The following is a 17273-nucleotide window of genomic DNA, read 5'->3' on the forward strand; positions in this document are numbered from 1 at the left end:
GGTCCTTTGTGTAATTTCTACTACTGCTCATTTGCTCTTGAGATAAGTTTGGCTGCTCCGCTACTGCTACCCCCTGCTACCTGTGCACAATGCTGTGTGGCATGTTTGGGTGGAACCCCGGGGTACTGAAGTGGTACCGTAAACTGTTGGTGACCTGTATGATAGCCGCCAGGCGGTGCATATTGATGAAGTGGACTAGTTCTTCTCAGCCAGGAACGTCAAACTGGCTGAGGGACTTAGTCTGGTTGAGTGACACTGATAGGGACTACGCTGCTCTCTGCGGGCCCCAGAATAAACCAAAGAACATCTGGGATCCTCTCACGGCCTACCTGTTGTCACAAGACGGTGTGTTAAATTAATAAGGAACACTCAAGTGAGATGAGACAAGTTTAAGATGCGGTCCGAACCTTCCGGAGTTGCAACCCCAAAGCCATTTTTTGTTAAAGCATGTATCATCCTCACCGGTTTAGAACATTCCTTACATGGCAAATGTATGCAAATATAAGTTGTATCACACGTTGTAAAGTGGTCTGATGATGTGATGTTGTGAACTGGTTAATAAAGACATGTTTTTTTAAAAAAAATATCTGTTTACCATGTTTGCATTATTTTTAGTGTGCACATTGCATTTACCGCATCTACCTACTAAACATGGCTAGTACGCTAAACTGGCTTTGCTACGAGATTTTCGCTTGCTCTTTGGCTATATTGTTGTCTCGCCTTTTTCCTGCCTGGCCAGGAAATCCCATATACGGTCATGTACTTGCCCAGGAAAGCTGCTGCTTTCGCAGGCTAGTGATGCCTTTGTGTGTGTGGCCCAGGAAGGGGTGGGACTGCCTGGTCCCACTCTATCTGCGGTGCCAGAGAGTCTAGGTATGGGGCATGAGCAAAACCAATATTCGTCCCTGACTGGACAACTAATGGCTGCTTGAATGATGCAGATCCTTGGACTTGCTCCGTGCCTGGATTTTGGGTAAGAGGACTCATCCTGCAGCCATTTCACTCAGATCAGCATTGGAGCCAAGAATTCCTCATAGAAGAAAAGCCGACTGAAGAGCCAAAGAAGACTCCTGAAGAGGCCTACCATCCCTTCCTGCATCTGGCCCGGTGAAGCCCTGTTGGATAATCCGTTCTCCCAAGACCCGGAGCGGTGCTTCAGCCCTTGGACTAGTGGGACCAACCAGTCTCAATGCCTTTGAAAGTCCAGCCGTCCTGAGCCCTCGGAAGTGTCCCAGGACCACCCGGTGGACTGACCAGCTCTCTTGTGGGCTACCTCATCAAAACAGTCACTGTTACACATTTGCAACCCGAACTTTGGTTGTCATCAGCTCATTCCACAAGTAGTCCGCCCCTCTTCCAACTGTCCTCCATAGGATAACATTAGGAAGAACTCCCTTTGTCTCCTAACTTTCCATTCCATCCGCCTTTTGGTCGTCAACCTGGGTAGTAACTCATGAAATACAAAAGACTATTTACTTACCTTAGTACAAATGTAGAAGAGTATTTTATCCCCTGATCAATGCAAGTCAATCAGAACTTAACTACAAAGGTTCATTCTGGCAAACAACATTGTGGCTCCTGTGACCTTTGGTCACAAGAACCAATTAAACTTAGGGTTGGGACTGCTTAAGTTAGGGACTTTACTTGTAAATTGGTTCCATCATAAAAAAACGCATTATTTCACTTACCTCTTGTGTTGAATAAGTCATTTGAATGCATTTATGAACCTATGTGAAAGTATATATGTTTATTATTGAGTGTGTGCAAAAGGCCTACAATAAATAACTGTATATTTATACGTGTTTGTCTAAATGGAATTATTGTGTGGACACATTGAACGCCTCTGACAACATTCACACTCTTCTGAGAATAGTCGTAACTGTTCTCCATTGCTACCTTGATTGGGTTTTGGCTAACCTCTCGAAGTTTATGAAATGTTAGGTGTTAGACTGATTTTCTATACTCTGGCCTGGTGGACAGATGTATAGAAGGCCAACCTAGCTTAGTGACAGGGACAACTCTGGGCACTGTAACCAAATCCGTTCAAGGTAGGTGGACGAGTGGTCTGGGCTAAGTCTCAAGAGGTGACAAAGACTGATATGCAAATGGATATTTCCCATCTGTGAAAGGTACAGTGAGCAAAAAGCAGATGGCTGCGAACTCTCAATGTGGTTAATAACCACTGAACAGGTTATCATGCCGTGTTCTTTCGAGAGAGGGGCGCCTGCTACCTTTTTTGTACTCAAGAGGTGATGAGTTTGTAAGGGGTCCTCGATGAGCACAAACAGTAAAAAGTTAGGGAACACACAGAATCAATTATAAAAATATTTATTTATTTATGGCCATACAACACTATGAAAAATGACTACTAGCATCTAATATAATCACACAACACTTAAGAAAAGATACAGATATACATTCACTGGAGTAGGGCAAGCACATATCAAATGCCTGAAAAGGAAGGAACAGATTAGTATAAGCATTGAAGGTCCACAGAGATACAACACTAACATAAGTAGCCCATCCCTAAGGTGTATGGGGCCTTGTACCCAAAAGTTCACTTAAGTCCCACATTTTTGTGAGGCTGGATCAAATAAGTGTAAGGTTTCTGGGGTGCAATGAAGAGTTCCAAGTGGTAGAGTACAAGTTGTTCTAACTAACACAAGTGTCCCCAACTTTCGGAGTGCTTGCATGAGCAAGCAATGGCAAAGCCAAACTGTTGTAAAGGTTTCTAAAAGTTACCAAAAGTTTTAAAAGGGGAGAAAGGGGTTCAGGTACATATCGGTACAACTCACGTCCCGTACTCTGATTCTTCTTAGGACTTGGCTGGTCCTCTGAAGAGGGTCAGAGGTCGCTATTCCTGCGACAAATGCTGGTACAAGGTCTTCAGGTTGGAGAATGTAGAAGAACTCTATGCTGGGCCCCTCTCTGCAAAGGAATGGACGCAGCAAAGCTGTTTTGGACGATGGCCACCGATGCACAGCAACGCAGGAGGACACTTCCTGCACACTTGGAGTGAGCTTTTTCTCACTCTCTCATGTATTTCTCTTTAATTTGAGCACTGTTTCTTTTGGTTTTGGAGTCTGAAACTCCATAGGAATCATCTTTTTGTATTGTGACACACAGCACCCTCAGTGCAGTGTCACAGAGAAGTCCTTTGGATTTCTCAAAACTTTAAATACCCTCTCTTGGCAAAACTACTGTTTCCAGGAGCAGATAAGTGAAATTGACTTTACTTGCCTTTTTCTCTTTGTAGACCCAGCACACACCATTTTACATGGAGTGCTGGAAGGGTTACTTAGTATCCCTTGTCTATCTTCTCACGTAACATGTGTATGTTACCCTTACTACAATTAATGGCTGGTGGTAGTGGTTTATTTTTCCTACCATTGTGCATTTTTACCGCAGGCTGAATCCTCAGCTGCAGTATTGCACCCATGGGTGCCCACTTTGTCAAAATGGTCCCGGACTTCTTTTTTCATCATTTCTTGTTTGTAAGGTCCTTCTTGAGATTTACTCTGCGCGCCAAACTAGGTTTGGTCCCTTTGTTTGTTTTGTCTTTGGCGGGATTCACTGGTGAAGCCCGCCTCTGGCTCCAGCATATCTGCCAGGGCAGGAAGCAAGGGAGGTTCCCGAAATTCCCTATGCCTAGTCTCCTTTGTTACAGTAATGCACCCACAAGGTGATTGGCCGGCTGGCTGTCCTTGGAGTTGACGACTGGATGAAGGAACCAAAGAAGAAACTGGAAGAGAAGCTTGCTGCACCCTCCTAACCATTGGTTTGCCCGGTGAAGCCCTGCTGCAGTGCTACAGCTCCAAATTTCGAATCGACTAGAGAAGCCCAGAAAGGACATCTTCCCTTGGGTTGGTGGGACCAACTGACCCAAGACGAACTTGACTGGAATCCCTCTCCCTGCTGGCTGTACTGCTTTGCTGCTGCTGAAACAGAGTGCCAGGGGTCAGGAACATTAGAATTGAGTGCATCGTTTTTAATCCAGAGCTCCAAGAAGATCCCAAGGACTCCCTCGAAGCAGGACTGTCCAAGCCTGAGCCACCTCAACAGAGTGCTGGACCCCAGATGAAAGGAGAGTCCACACAGTGTCCAAGAGCCGGGTGTGGTGCTATTTGAGAGTAGCTGAAACCGCAAAGTGCCACTGATCTGGAGGGTGCCCATTGCTGCCGCTGACCGTCAAACCGTAGTGCAGGATTCCCTAGACGTCGTCCTCTTGTCCCCACGACTCAGGCACAGGAACAACAGGATCTGCAGGACTACAACAGGAACAGAAACCAGCTGGACCCTTTTCTTCAGACTCAAGGTACTGTGTAACTAGGGGTACTTACCTCATTGTGTGTAGCTTGCCTGCTCTCACTGGAGACTTGCATTTGCTGCCCTTTACAGAGCTGCTTGCATCTTTGCTCTTCACAAGCCTCCCAGCTTGTGACCCCGCAGTGATTCTTTTTACAACAAAACTCTTTAACATTGTGCAAGACTTTTGTGCATCTTCAGGAAGTGCCTCAGCTCCCTTAGACTTTGCTCAATTGACATTGGTTGTCCTGGCTCCCGGAAGACTCTTCTTACCCTCGGACTTTGTGTTGATCTGTCCCTCCAAAAAGTCATACATAAGTTACTTGTATAGCTGGAAAAGGGTTAACCTTAAACTGTGGGATTGAAAAGTGCCTACCTGTTTGAGAAACTGGTTAACCTTTGTTTCCTTCCCTAACCTATTCCTTTTTCCATAACCTCAGTATTGCATTAAGTGTTTAAGTGATATATCAATATCCACAGTGTCCGAGCAATTGAAGTTACCTCAGGGTGTAGGAATTGTGTGCGCGACATCCCAAAAGGGTATCTACTTACTTAACTGAAATTGAAGGAGCATATTTTTTAAGTGTATTTTATTGTTGCTAAAGAAAGGTTATTTTAAAACTGACTGTTAAATTAATAAATCATTATTTTAATAAGAAACATTGAGTATAAGTGTTATTTGAATACCTGTCCCTGTGAATCTCTATGTTATATCTCTATGTTATACCTCTATAGCTCACATTGACCCGTCTTGAGATAAGCCTGGCTGCTCAGTCACTCTACCAACTTGTGTAGTACAGGCCTATACCAAAAGGTTGGGTTACCTACTGCCAAGAGGACAAGGCTTGTGTAGTCTCCCACAGGGTTACGACATACAATATTACCCAACACTAGATGTCTGGAGGCCTACTTGCAGAATCTTAACTTCTAATACTCCACACACTGGTAATGTGCTTTGGCAACAAAATGTGCATTTTGTTTCCTACTATTTTCTGGGAAATTATGATTGTTATAATTCAATTTTTCAATGACAACTTCAATAAACGTAGAACAATCACACAAATAGAATAATTCAAAGAGCTGTATGATAAAAGTGCTCATATTAGAACAGCCCTCAAAACTGATACAATTCAGAAAAGACAGTCATAACGTAACATGGTGCCGCTGCTTATTGATATAGAAGAAGTGAACAGAGAAAGCTAAGTGCACAACCTTTCAAAGAAAAGGGTGACCTGGTGGAAATCCACTTCACAATATACTTCCAATGTTGGCTAACAGCAGAAGGAATTTTCAAAAGTAAATTTTAGGTTTCTTCATTCCAGACATGGGCCCTAATTCACTGGGGCAAAAGAAGTTTGGGGGGCAGGGGGATCTGGGGTTAACAGAATAGCTGCAGATTAATCAATGACATGGATTTTGCGATGAACAAAAAAAGCTATACATTTTTCGTTAGCAAAAAGCAATTGGTTTTTCCTCCTGTAGCTTACTTTTTTTTTTTTTAAATCTGTCGGACTAGACAATCTACTTACAGGACTCGGGATGGAATCGGGGTCAAGTCGTTTTGGTGGAGCAGGCGATGGTGCTTGAGGTCCGGCTTGACTTACATAGTTCTGTGCTCCTGGAAAAGTCCCACCATAGCTTGGCTGTGGAGCACGAATCTGTCCAAAGGATCCTGTTGGAACAAAACAGAAATGAAAGGAGATTAACACGTGTGTGGACTACACAGAAACATTACATTTCCTACTTTACAAGCCAAACCATAAAGCACTTAAAAGGTAATATGATCAAAATCCTACAAATCAAAACAGTTTTCTTTATCAAATTTCTCTCTCAGGGTGGATTGTCCAAGTGATACGCATTATGACTTTTGACACAAATACTACGGTATCTTCCATTTTCTCATACGTAGGTAGTATGGTAATTAATACAGATTATTTAAGAATGGAATGCCGAGCAGCAAAATAGCTTACTGAAAGAACCATGGTAAACATTATGCATTTTCACAAGTTAATACACTACCCTTGTAACGAAATATATTTTTTCCAATTTAACATAAAAAAATATTTATTACAACAGTGCACAAAATCGCCACTAGCCGTTATCTGGTTCATCCCTATCCTGATGAAGACATAGATAACTATTCAAGTCGAAACTATGTATTAAGAAGCCTATTTGACTAAGAAGACTTATTTATCTTGGCATCAACAGTCTGGGCACTAATAGTCGATAACTTTTGTCTGGAATGAACCATTATCATTGAACACTGGAAGTGTTGTTGACATTTCCATTACACAAAATTTGTATCTGTTTGCTTTTGATCCCATTAATTGTTTTTTTAGAAAGCGTATTTTTTATCCTCACAATGGAACAGTTGTTGCACTTTCTTCACATTTCCCTTTAAAAAAATGTAAATGCACTATTTTTAGAGCTGTATTGAGTATGAATCAATGTATGAATGTCTGTTATATAGGATGTGTTTTACAAAATGAATTAATTAAAGACTTTTTTACAATCTATAACAAAATAAAATTAATTTTTGATGTAATACCCTTGCTTGTTCTTCAGTTGCTCTCGTGTTTCCGGCACCACCACCTGTTTCATATGTATTGTTTTACCTCTAGGTCGGGTTTGGAGGTTCCCACCATTGTTTGTTGGTTTACGAGAAACACAAGGCCTGAAAGAACCTGTGTTGACTAGAGCCCTACAAGAGGCAGAACTGTCAGTAGCCCCAGGCTAGGTGTTAAAATGGATTTTCAAAATCAACCCTTGGCATGGATTCTGAGCAGCAAACCTATTATGGTGAACAGGAAGGACACCAGTGTCCAGCCAAACCCAGTCAAAGTAGAGGAGCAGAGCAGTATGGCATTGACTCAGGAGGGGTGTGAGCGTGGGCTAGGGCTATAATGAGACACATACAGAGCACTACAATGAATAATTCCAGTTAGACAGAAGAGCACACAAATATACAATTATTAGGCCTTTTAAGATACACTAAGCAAATGAAAGCTTTGGGTATTAATAACTATTATCAAACACATATAGACAGACTTTTATGGGTTCTACGAATAGAATACCAACAATTTACTTTTATAAAGGGTTATTGAATTGTTGCAGAGTTGGAAATAACTGCGGGTAGCAAAATAGAAACAGGAAAATAGTGAATTTAAGTACCAGTAGACACAGGAAATTAAGATAAAACACTTATAGAATAACATAAGACAAGGTCCGTAGCACTTAGTAAGTGCAACACTGATGCGGAATGAAGACTAGTACCCACACGTCAGCAGTTCAAGAAAACACACTGTTTAGGTGGGTGTTGCAGGTAAGCTTTTCAAAGTTAAGAAAAGTTCAGAAAAGTTTCTCTCCTAGTTCCACCACCCAAAAGGAAGGCCCAAAGGGGATCCTTGACCAGATCACCACTAATCTTGGTTAGGCTAGTGAGAGATATGGTGAGGACTTTACGCCAATGAAACTCTCAGGGGTGAGGGAGTTGGTGGGGCGGGGGGGGGGGGGTCAGAACAGGTAGTATAACTTACCCCTCCATATTCAGAGTCTTCTAGTGTCCACTTCAGGAGTAGCTAGATTTGCTGGGACTAACTTCTGCAATGTGCTCAGTCTAGGGTGGTCCAGGGTCTCCAGAGGTTGATTTAGGCATCAGGATTGGGTCCGGCTAATACATTTTTCAGGCTCTGGTATTACGCTTCTGAAGATTGGACAGCTGAACACTATTGGCACGAAGAGCTCCAGACCTCCACAGGACAGGCAACATTAGGAGACCTAAAGGGCACATAGAAGGTAGGATTCTGCAGGAATCAGCACGATCAGGTGGTGAAAGGCAATCTTTTCAGGGTGAACAAAGGAGCAGGACCTGTACAGCTTCTCTTCAATGTAGAAAGCTGAAAGAGCAGACAGCTTGTACAAATTGATGATCAGAACAACAATGGTGGCAGCAAAGTGGCCCAGGAGGGAGGTGGACAGTCCACTGCTTGGTCCACGGACATTTGCGAATGCTCAGCAGGCACGGACCCTTGTTAAGTAGTATTTCTTTTCTGCACATTTTACTCCATAGATTCCGATGGAACCCCATTAATTCTGCTTCTTCTGCACCTCGTCCTGACTTTTTGGGAGATCAGTAAAGCCACCTTTACTTCCCTTGCCCCTTTTGCTCATTTTTACAGGGAAAAGTATTAGCTCCTAAGCTTTCTGTACTGAGAGACATCTCTCTTTATTCTTCTATTTTACATTTGCACACATAACCTTACAGTATAGAGTGAAGGGCAGTTAGGATACTTTGTAACCTATAACCTCTTATATGACGACTTTTTGGTTACTTTGACAATGTGCCCAGGACAAGCTGGTGGCAGCTGTGTGAATTTCTATCGTTTTTGAGGTATTTTCTCATGCACTTTTTAATTTACCGTTAATGGCTAATAAAAGGTAGCTAGCATCCTAAAATGTCTGCTATGAGATTGCTTGTTGTTTGCCCTTCTTCCTGCCTTCTCCGGTCAGGAATGCCTTATATGGAAACCCTTTACTGGGGAAAGCTGCTGCTTTCGTGGGCAAGTGCTTTGTGTGTGAGTCAAAGGAAGGGATGAAACCGGCTGGTCCAAGTCCACATCCTCTGCTACCCGAAAGTCTGTTGCTGAACAGATGTGATGACCTGTTTGAATGTTGAATGTCCTTATCATCAATGGGCTTGCTCCAAGTCTGAATTTTGGGGAAATAGGAGGGATCCTGAAGCTGTTCATAAGATCATCATTGGAACAAAGACAATGAAGAGCAATCTACTGACGATTCGAGGGCGACCTCTGCAGCTGGCCAGGATTGGCTCCAGTGATGGCTTGATCTCAGAAATTCCTCAAATGGTGCATCAACCTCTAGACCGAGGGAAACAACCAGTCTAAACCCCTGCTCGAGGAACCATGTTTTCGGAAACACCCCTGAAACAAACTGTTGACTGACCAGCTTTCTCCTGGGCTACCACGATGCAGCCGTTGTCATTCCGAGCAGTGCCTCCAAACTCTGCAGATCTCCAGCTTGTGCCACAAGCTGCCCATCGCTGCAATTTCAGCCATCTCACTCCAAGGGAAGATGTACTCTGGCTGCTTCTGTGTTTGCCACGGTACGATTGCCTGTTGCCGCCTAACCCTAGCGACTTTTGTTGGAACGATCTTTCTTCAATCTCATGAGGTGTCCTGAAGGGGTCTGCACTGCAGAAGTATTCATCTTTCTTGATCTGGAAGCTGACTGTAACAGTTTGTCTAGCAATGCGCCCGACTCCCGACCTGGAAAGTGACCTCAGCACCTGCGACCCATGGCCCTTATTAATCCAAACCAAGCACAGAAGATTGTGTCCCCAACAGATTTGGGAAGACCTGACGTGGTATCTATAAGAATCGGAATCAAGGAGGTAAGTTAGCATATCGGTTTCTGTCCCCCACTGTCCTTCTTAGGGTAACATTGGGAGTAAATTCCCTGTCCCCCCCCCCCCTCGCCTTCCTCTGATTGTCAAACCAGGGCAAAGGATAATTTTCTAGGTCTTACCTGGTGAGTAGGCAGGGACGTCATTTTACCAAAATACCAGGGGAAGTAGGTGACCTCACAGGACCCTTGACCTCCGATTACCTCACAGGAAGTGATGTCATTTGACCCAACCCTGAAGTGACATCACGGGAAGGGATGGAACACGACCGTTCACCCCTTGACAAAACAGGAAGGGGCATCGGATAGCATTGTTCCTAAATACACTACGAAAAGAACGAGTTACTTACCAACTGGTAACGTTCTTTCGACTGGATGTTCCTCCAACGTATTCCACATCTTTGTCATGTAAAGTCCACAGCTGTGCTGCTTCGGAAATTTCTCGGCAGAGGGCGTCCTGCGGCGAGTCGATGTCCCTCGAAGGCCTCCGTTGAGGGTGACGTCATTGAATGTTATAAGTAGGATGCACAGCGCCCGTATCCTCAGTTCATGTTTTTTCCCTCCACAACATGTGCCATAATCGCACACCAGAGGGGCAGGCTGGGAGGGCGATGTGGAATACGTTGGAAGAACATCCAGTCGAAAGAACGTTACCAGTTGGTAAGCAACTTGTTCTTCGAATGGATTGTGTCCTCCAACGTATTCCACACCTTTGACAGACTCCCAAAGCAGTATCAGTGAACGGAGGAGGGAGAAGAATTTGTATATGCCCAATCAGATGGCAGAATAGAGCACTGCTTTACCAAAGGCCATATCTTGACCATGGGAAGTATCCAGGGAGTAATGCTTGACAAAGGTGTGGATGGAAGACCACATTGCAGCATCACAAATGTTTTAAACAGAAACTCCCCGTTGTAGGGCTGTGGATGTAGCCACGCCCCTGGTGGAGAGCTCGCAAACCCTCAGGAGGGTCCTTGCCAGCCAATCTGTTGCATTCAGCAATGGGGAGGATAATCCACCTGGACAAGGTTTGTTTGGTAACACCCTGGCCCAATCGGTGTTCAGTGTACCCCACAAAAAGTTGGTTGTCCACTCTGACCCTGGACATCCTAGAAATATAAAAGCTCAAAACTCTCCTACGGTCCAACCTATGGAGTCTCTCCTCATCCTTACGAGGAGGTGGATAGAAAGCAGGAAGTACCACCCACTGACGCAAATGAAACTCAGACAGTACCTTAGGTAGAAAGGAAGGACGCACCCTCAGTACAACCCTATCCCTGTGGAACACAGTAAAGGCTGGCTTAGGCGAAAGTGCCTGCAACTCGCTCACTCTGCGAGAAGATGTAACTGCAATCAAGAAAACTGTCTTGAAGGTCAACAGTCTCAAAGGACAAAAGTGCAAAGGTTCAAACGAAGCACCCATGTTATGTTATGTTACTTGCCATTTATATAGCGCCCTATATATCACTGTTATGACCTCAAAGCGCTGGTAGGTTGAACGCCCTCGGGAAACCTAGTTCTGGTCAGTAGAGAGAGTCGTAGGGTGCGTGGGCGCACTGGATATGTGTGCAGAAGATGTAATTGCCGGGTGGTAGCTGCATCCTAGAGTTAGGTGTGGTGCAGGAGATATCTGTTGTATGTGTGCAGTCTGGTGGGTGGACACCTAGACTGGGCACGGGCTGCGTTAGGCCTGAAGCACGCATCTTTGAGCAACTATGCCGGAAGGTGCTTGACTAGCTGCATTTTATTAGAGTGATGAGGTATTCATGGGGTCATATTCGTATGTGAACAGCTAGGCCATATTAATCATGGGTATAGCTGTGTTGAATGACGGTGTAAAGTAGAGAGTAAGCGTAGTGATGTGATATGATGGTTATCTTTGAAGCACCCGAGACCAGGCACGTGTACAGGGCGACATGGGACAGAGCGACACAGGGGCATATACAGACAGGGGCTGGGATAACAGCGACGGGGGGGGGATAAGGATATGTAGCAACAACATGAGAAACAGGAGGGCAGGGTAAACAATCACTATCTATTCCATCCACTCTATCCATGCCATCCACTCTATCCATGCCATCCACTCTACCCATCAAGAAATTCAAGACTAGATTCGGATCCCAAACCGGCACCTGAAAAGGGGACAGCAGGAACACATTTGTGAGCCCTTTTAGAAACTGGGTTATCAAAGGAAACTTAAAATAAGAACATTCTTCAAACGAGCGCTTGAAAATAGACAGCGCTGCCAAGTAACCTTTAATGGTACCCACTTGAAGACCCTTGTGGGCCAAAGAAACCAAGAAAGAACCATTGGAATGGAGCACTGAAAAGGATCAACATTGTTACCTCTGTACCAGTCGCAAAACTTATGCCAACACCAACGGTACAGGGATTTGTTTGCCGGACGCCTGGCCGAAAGCAACACCTACATCATGTCATCTGGGAAGTCCCAATCCTTATATCTCAACCTTTCAGAAACCATGCGTGAAATTGGAGAGTCTGGACCTCTGGATGGAGAACCATACAGCCCCCCTTTTTGTTGAGGTAATGCATGGCCACTGTCATGATCAGGACACTTTTTCCGCGTACAAACAACAGAAAAGCCTTCAGGGCTAGCCTGACGGCCCTCGGCTCCCAAAGATTTATGTGAAGTCTGGGCTCAGACAGAGATCAACAACCGCTGGTCAGCTCGTTGGCATGAGCTTCCCATCCTGTGAGGAAAGCATCCGTCACTACCGTCACCTCCGGCCAAGGTTGCAAAAACTGCTCTCCCTTCATCAGATTCCCTTTGCTGGCCCACCACAGAAGATCCTGTGAGACCTTGAGCGGAATCTGAAGGCGATCCGACATCTTGCCTGAGAATTGGGACCACTGCGTCCTGTGGGCCCACTGAAGGGATCTCATCCGCAGTCTGGCCTCCGACACCAGAAAAATGCAGGATGCCATGAGGCCGAGCAACCTTAAGAATTCGAAAGCCGGGAGACTATGGGCATGTTGAAATTTGTCGACCATCTGGACAATGTGATGAGCCCTCACCCTGGGTGGCGAGCACTTCCCCAAGGATGTGTCCAACACAGCCCTGATGTACTGGAGCTGTTGGGAAAGTGTCAGATGTGACTTCTTGAAATTGAGGGAGAAGCTCAGCTTGTGAAGGGAGTGGCAGGTGAGAGAGATGATCCAAGGCTTGTTCGGGAGAATGAGCTCTGATCAGCCAGTCGTCCAGTTAGGGGTAGACGTGAACCACCCCTCTCCTGAGATACGCTGCCACCACCACCATGAGCTTGGTGAAGACCCTTGGGGCGGAGGTCATTCCAAACGGCAGGACCCGAAACTGAAAATGCGAGCTGCCAACAGCGAACCTCAGGTATTTTCTGTGCTTTGGATGGATTGGCAAATGATAAGCATCCTGTAGGTCCAATGACACCAACCAATCCTGAAGTCGAAGGGCCTGGCGGACCTGAGAAAGAGTGACCATCTTGAACTGGTCCTTCCTGAGGAACTTGTTCAAGCGACGCAGTCCTCCGTCTTTCTTGGCAATCAAAAAATATGGGGAATACCAGCGCTTGTTCCTCTCTGCCACAGGCACTAGTTCCATAGCGCCTTTCTCCAGCAGGGTCAAGATTTCCTGCACAAGGAGTGGATCCAGAATCTTCAACGAGAGTTTCCCCGGTGGATTGTCGTGAGGCTGATTTAGGAATGGTAGGCAGTAGTCGTGGGCGATTGTTTCCAGAACCCAGGCATCTGAAGTAATGGCTCGCCACTCTTCGAGATGCTGAGACGGTCTGCCTCCAACCGGCGAACAATGGGACCTGGCCTCATAGCTGTTTTGGAGCGGCTGCGGCAGTGCCTGAAGGCAAAGAGGCAGCTCCCTGAGCGGCTTTGGCACCTCTATCCCATCCACCACAGGTAGTTTTACGGTGGCCCCTTTGACTGGCCACTCCACCAAAAGAGGAGTAGTAATGAAAGGAACTCCTCAACTTTTGTCCCCTAGGGTGAAAAGGCAGAGGTAGACGCACAGCTGAGCCCAAAGATTTCACAGCTGCTTTTGAAGTCTGCAACCTCTCAAGGCTCTCGTCAGCCTTGCTGCCAAATAAATGAGAGCGTCAAAGGGCATGTTGAGAAGACTGACCTGCAGGTCCAGTGCAAAGCCCTACTTCCTCAACCACGCAAAACTGCATATCACGTTGCTCGCAGCCATGGACCGGCTGACACCATCTGCCATGTCCAACCCAGTCTGAAGGGATTCACACATGGCATCCTTGCCATCCTGCACAATAGCAAGGAACCCATCTCTTTCTTCCCCTTCAGGAATATGCTCAGCCGCCATAGAGACAATACCACAGTGTGTGCAAAAATTTGGCCCAGGCACAGGTGGAGTTGGCCGATTTAAGGGCCATACTCCCAGCCGAAAATACCATGCGTGCCCATCCATCGAAGCGCTTGTCGTCCCTATCTGAAGGGATGGTAGGGTACGCCGCCTGTCTCGAGGTGGCTGCGGCCGCCTGAACCACCAAACTCTCCAGAGTGGGGTGTGTGGATAGGTAGCTGGGGTCGCTACTGGATAGGCAGTATTTCTTAGTCAGCGACTTGTTGACCGCCGGAAGAGACTCTGGGGTGTTCCAAGCAGCAGCCACCCTTTTCTGTAACGTCATTTGAAAAGGCAACACTGGGTCAGTCAGGTCATCCTGATCGAATTCAGAGGGCCAGACCACCCCAGGGCCTCCGTAACCCTTGACATCAACCTCCTATAGGAGGTTTCAGCATGAGCCCCGGGCATGCCAAACTCCATCTCAGGAGATGTAGCCAGGCCACTAGCATTGTGTAAAGATTGCCTCAGATCCTCCAGCCGACTGTCCTCCGAAAGGAGCATGTCAGAAAGCATGTCAGAAGCTTCAGGCATGTCACCAGGAGCACCAAAACGCTCCAACTCCACATCAGACATCTCCTCATCCTCATACATATCTTGTAGAGAGTGAAATAACTCCCTCATAGGTACAGGAGTAGACCTGAAGTCCAAAGGGGGCCTCACAGTCTCAGCCAGAGCCTTTCTCAGAGGATCCACAGCTCCAGGGGCCTCCACCTGTAGGCCCTGATGGCATTGAGGGCGCCGACGGCTTCGGCGTCGACAATGGTGCAGAGGGCTCCGAGGGCCTGGTCAAAGGCAAAGCCTAGACAGTCCCACTCGATAGGCACGGCGCCGACGGGGTCAACACCTTACTAGACACCTTCCCAGGCTTCGACGGTCTCGCCGGGGATGAGGACCTCGACCTGGATCTGGCAAGTCTCTGGCGATCTACCTGAGCCTTGTCCAGACGGGACCTCGACGGTTCCCGATGCTTATGGCTTCGACCACCCGGGCCCAAAGGCGCGTGAACATCGGATCGAGATCGTTCCCCGCCAGCTTCAACCGAAGGCGCGGACGGGGCAGTGCCCCGAGATTGAAAAATCTCCAGCATTTAATCCCTGAATGCCTCCCACTCCTCCAGAGTAGAGGATTTATGGGACAAGCCACTTTCCTCGCAGAGCTATCATTCGACGAGGACAGGGAAGGCGAACGGTGATGCCGCTTCTGGGAGTGCCTCGACGAGGACGGCGACTGGCGAGAACCACTCCTGGACCGAGACCCCTGGACTCCTTCTGACGGGGAGAGTCACCCCTCGAGTTGTCGGTGGAAAGACCAGATTTCTTGGATTTACGGGGTTTGGAACCCGACCTACCTGCAACTTCCCCTTATGCTTCCGCAAGGCCTTGGCAATCAACGACTGGCACTTCGAGCAGTCGTCGTGTTGTGGCTCTCACCCAGACACCACCTGCAGATATGGTGCGGGTCCGTGATGGACATCTTGGACTTACAGTCGCTGCACTTTTTAAAGCCTGACCACGGGGTCAGAGGGGTCGAAGAAGACACTATCGAAGTTGATAACACGAGGCACGCAGAGTTCTCGAAGCAAACACATTTGCGGAAAAAAACGGAACTGAGGCTACGGGCGCCTTGCATCCTACTTATAACATCCGATGACGTCACCCTCATCGGAGGCCTTCGAGGGACATCAACCCCAGCGCCATTGACGCAGGACGCCCTCTGCCGAAAAATTTACGAAGGAGCACAGCTGTGGACATTACATGTCAAAGATGTGGAATACGTTGGAGGACACAATCCATTCGAAATATGGTTACGATATCACTGTAATGTGATATACATTTCATACAAGAATGTATCACCATATGTATCCGTAATATCAGTGTGCATAGCCCAATATTACCAAATTACTGTGAATGCAAGCAGACGCCCAAGGCCAAATGTTAATGATGTATTATAAAGCACTTACGCTTAAGCACTTTATATAGAACAAATATACATACAATATCACCCAACCTGTGTTGGTACTCATTTACCGACCTCAGAAGGATGAAAGGCTGAGTTGTGGTGTTTAAGAATAGACTAAATCAGTGACTCACCACTGAAGTGTGCCTGAAATAAACCTTTACTGAGTCTAGCAATTATTGTAAAGACTTCCAGAAAGACAAATGATGTGTTATTCCAATTCTTTCTTATTTAGGGTTAGTGTTCAAAGTGTTTTTTGTTGCGAGGTCTGAACAAGAATGCCAGCCACTCCAGAAACAAAGAGCTACATGGCCCTGGCCACAGCCCAGGAGCTTACATAAAATAAAAATATTTTTTTTGTTTAGGGGTAGCAAGCGAAACCACAGTGGTACCAAGGGAGACCTCAGGGTCGCAGTTGCAACCCCTGGCGACCTCCAAATGACGTCCCTGTTAAAAGGATAGAGTGGGGTACTTACCCGACCTTGGGTAATAACTTATTTAACTTTTAAAAACTTTCCAAAGCACCACTGCATCATGTCTGAATACTTTACCTGAAGATGCTAAATATATTGTAACTTTCGGCACAAGGTCCCATACCATCTCGGGCTGATCTTCATAAGATTGAGGAAAGCTGTACTGTATTTTGATTATTTTAACTTATTTTCTTTGCATTGGACTATTCACTTGTTTAACACTGGTAACTAATTCATATGCAACTCTATGCTCCTATGTGAACGTGTATATGTTTATAAGGTTTTGTATGATTATATGTACTGTTAGGGAGAATTCTCTGTTCAGGCTGAATTTCCTAACCTAGTGAGTCCCCCAGCAGCTTTGCTGGATTTTTGAGGTTTATTTTTTTCTCCTGCCAAGAGTGAGACTCTTTTACCCTCACTCTTGGACATGATTTGAGAGTGTTACTGTGACTTGCTATGTGCTTATGGGCTAGGGGGTATTTTTTCCCCATAGGCTATCATTGGTTTTTGAATGTGTGTTACACAGCACCCTCAGTGCAGTAACACAGGGGTGTCATAGAGACCCCCAAACAGACTCCACACCCTGGGACTGACTACTGTCTCCCTGGGTCTGTAAAGTTGCCATTGACTTTACTAGTCTTAACTTAGGAACTTAACCAGTACAAACCATCTTACTGTGGAAGTACTGGTAGGGGCAATTAGATTGCCCCTGGGTCTGTTGTCGAGGGGGTACTGTCCTGTCCCCC

At 46.1% G+C, this 17273-nt stretch overlaps 1 protein-coding gene across 3 annotated transcripts in view; it reads right to left on the reverse strand.

Annotated features, from left to right (window-relative positions):
* SEC24C (SEC24 homolog C, COPII coat complex component) overlaps nucleotides 1–17273 on the reverse strand; it is a 1750167-nt gene that overhangs the window by 1383908 nt on the left and 348986 nt on the right. For all 3 annotated transcript variants that reach the window (XM_069610689.1, XM_069610688.1, XM_069610687.1), the window contains one exon: nucleotides 5835–5977. In XM_069610689.1, coding sequence (XP_069466790.1) covers nucleotides 5835–5977 — 143 coding nt within the window. The remainder of the gene's footprint in view (nucleotides 1–5834; nucleotides 5978–17273) is intronic.

This window comes from Ambystoma mexicanum, chromosome 8 (genome assembly GCF_040938575.1).
Source record: "Ambystoma mexicanum isolate Mex_15411 chromosome 8, UKY_AmexF1_1, whole genome shotgun sequence".
In the NCBI taxonomy this organism is placed as follows: domain Eukaryota; kingdom Metazoa; phylum Chordata; class Amphibia; order Caudata; family Ambystomatidae; genus Ambystoma; species Ambystoma mexicanum.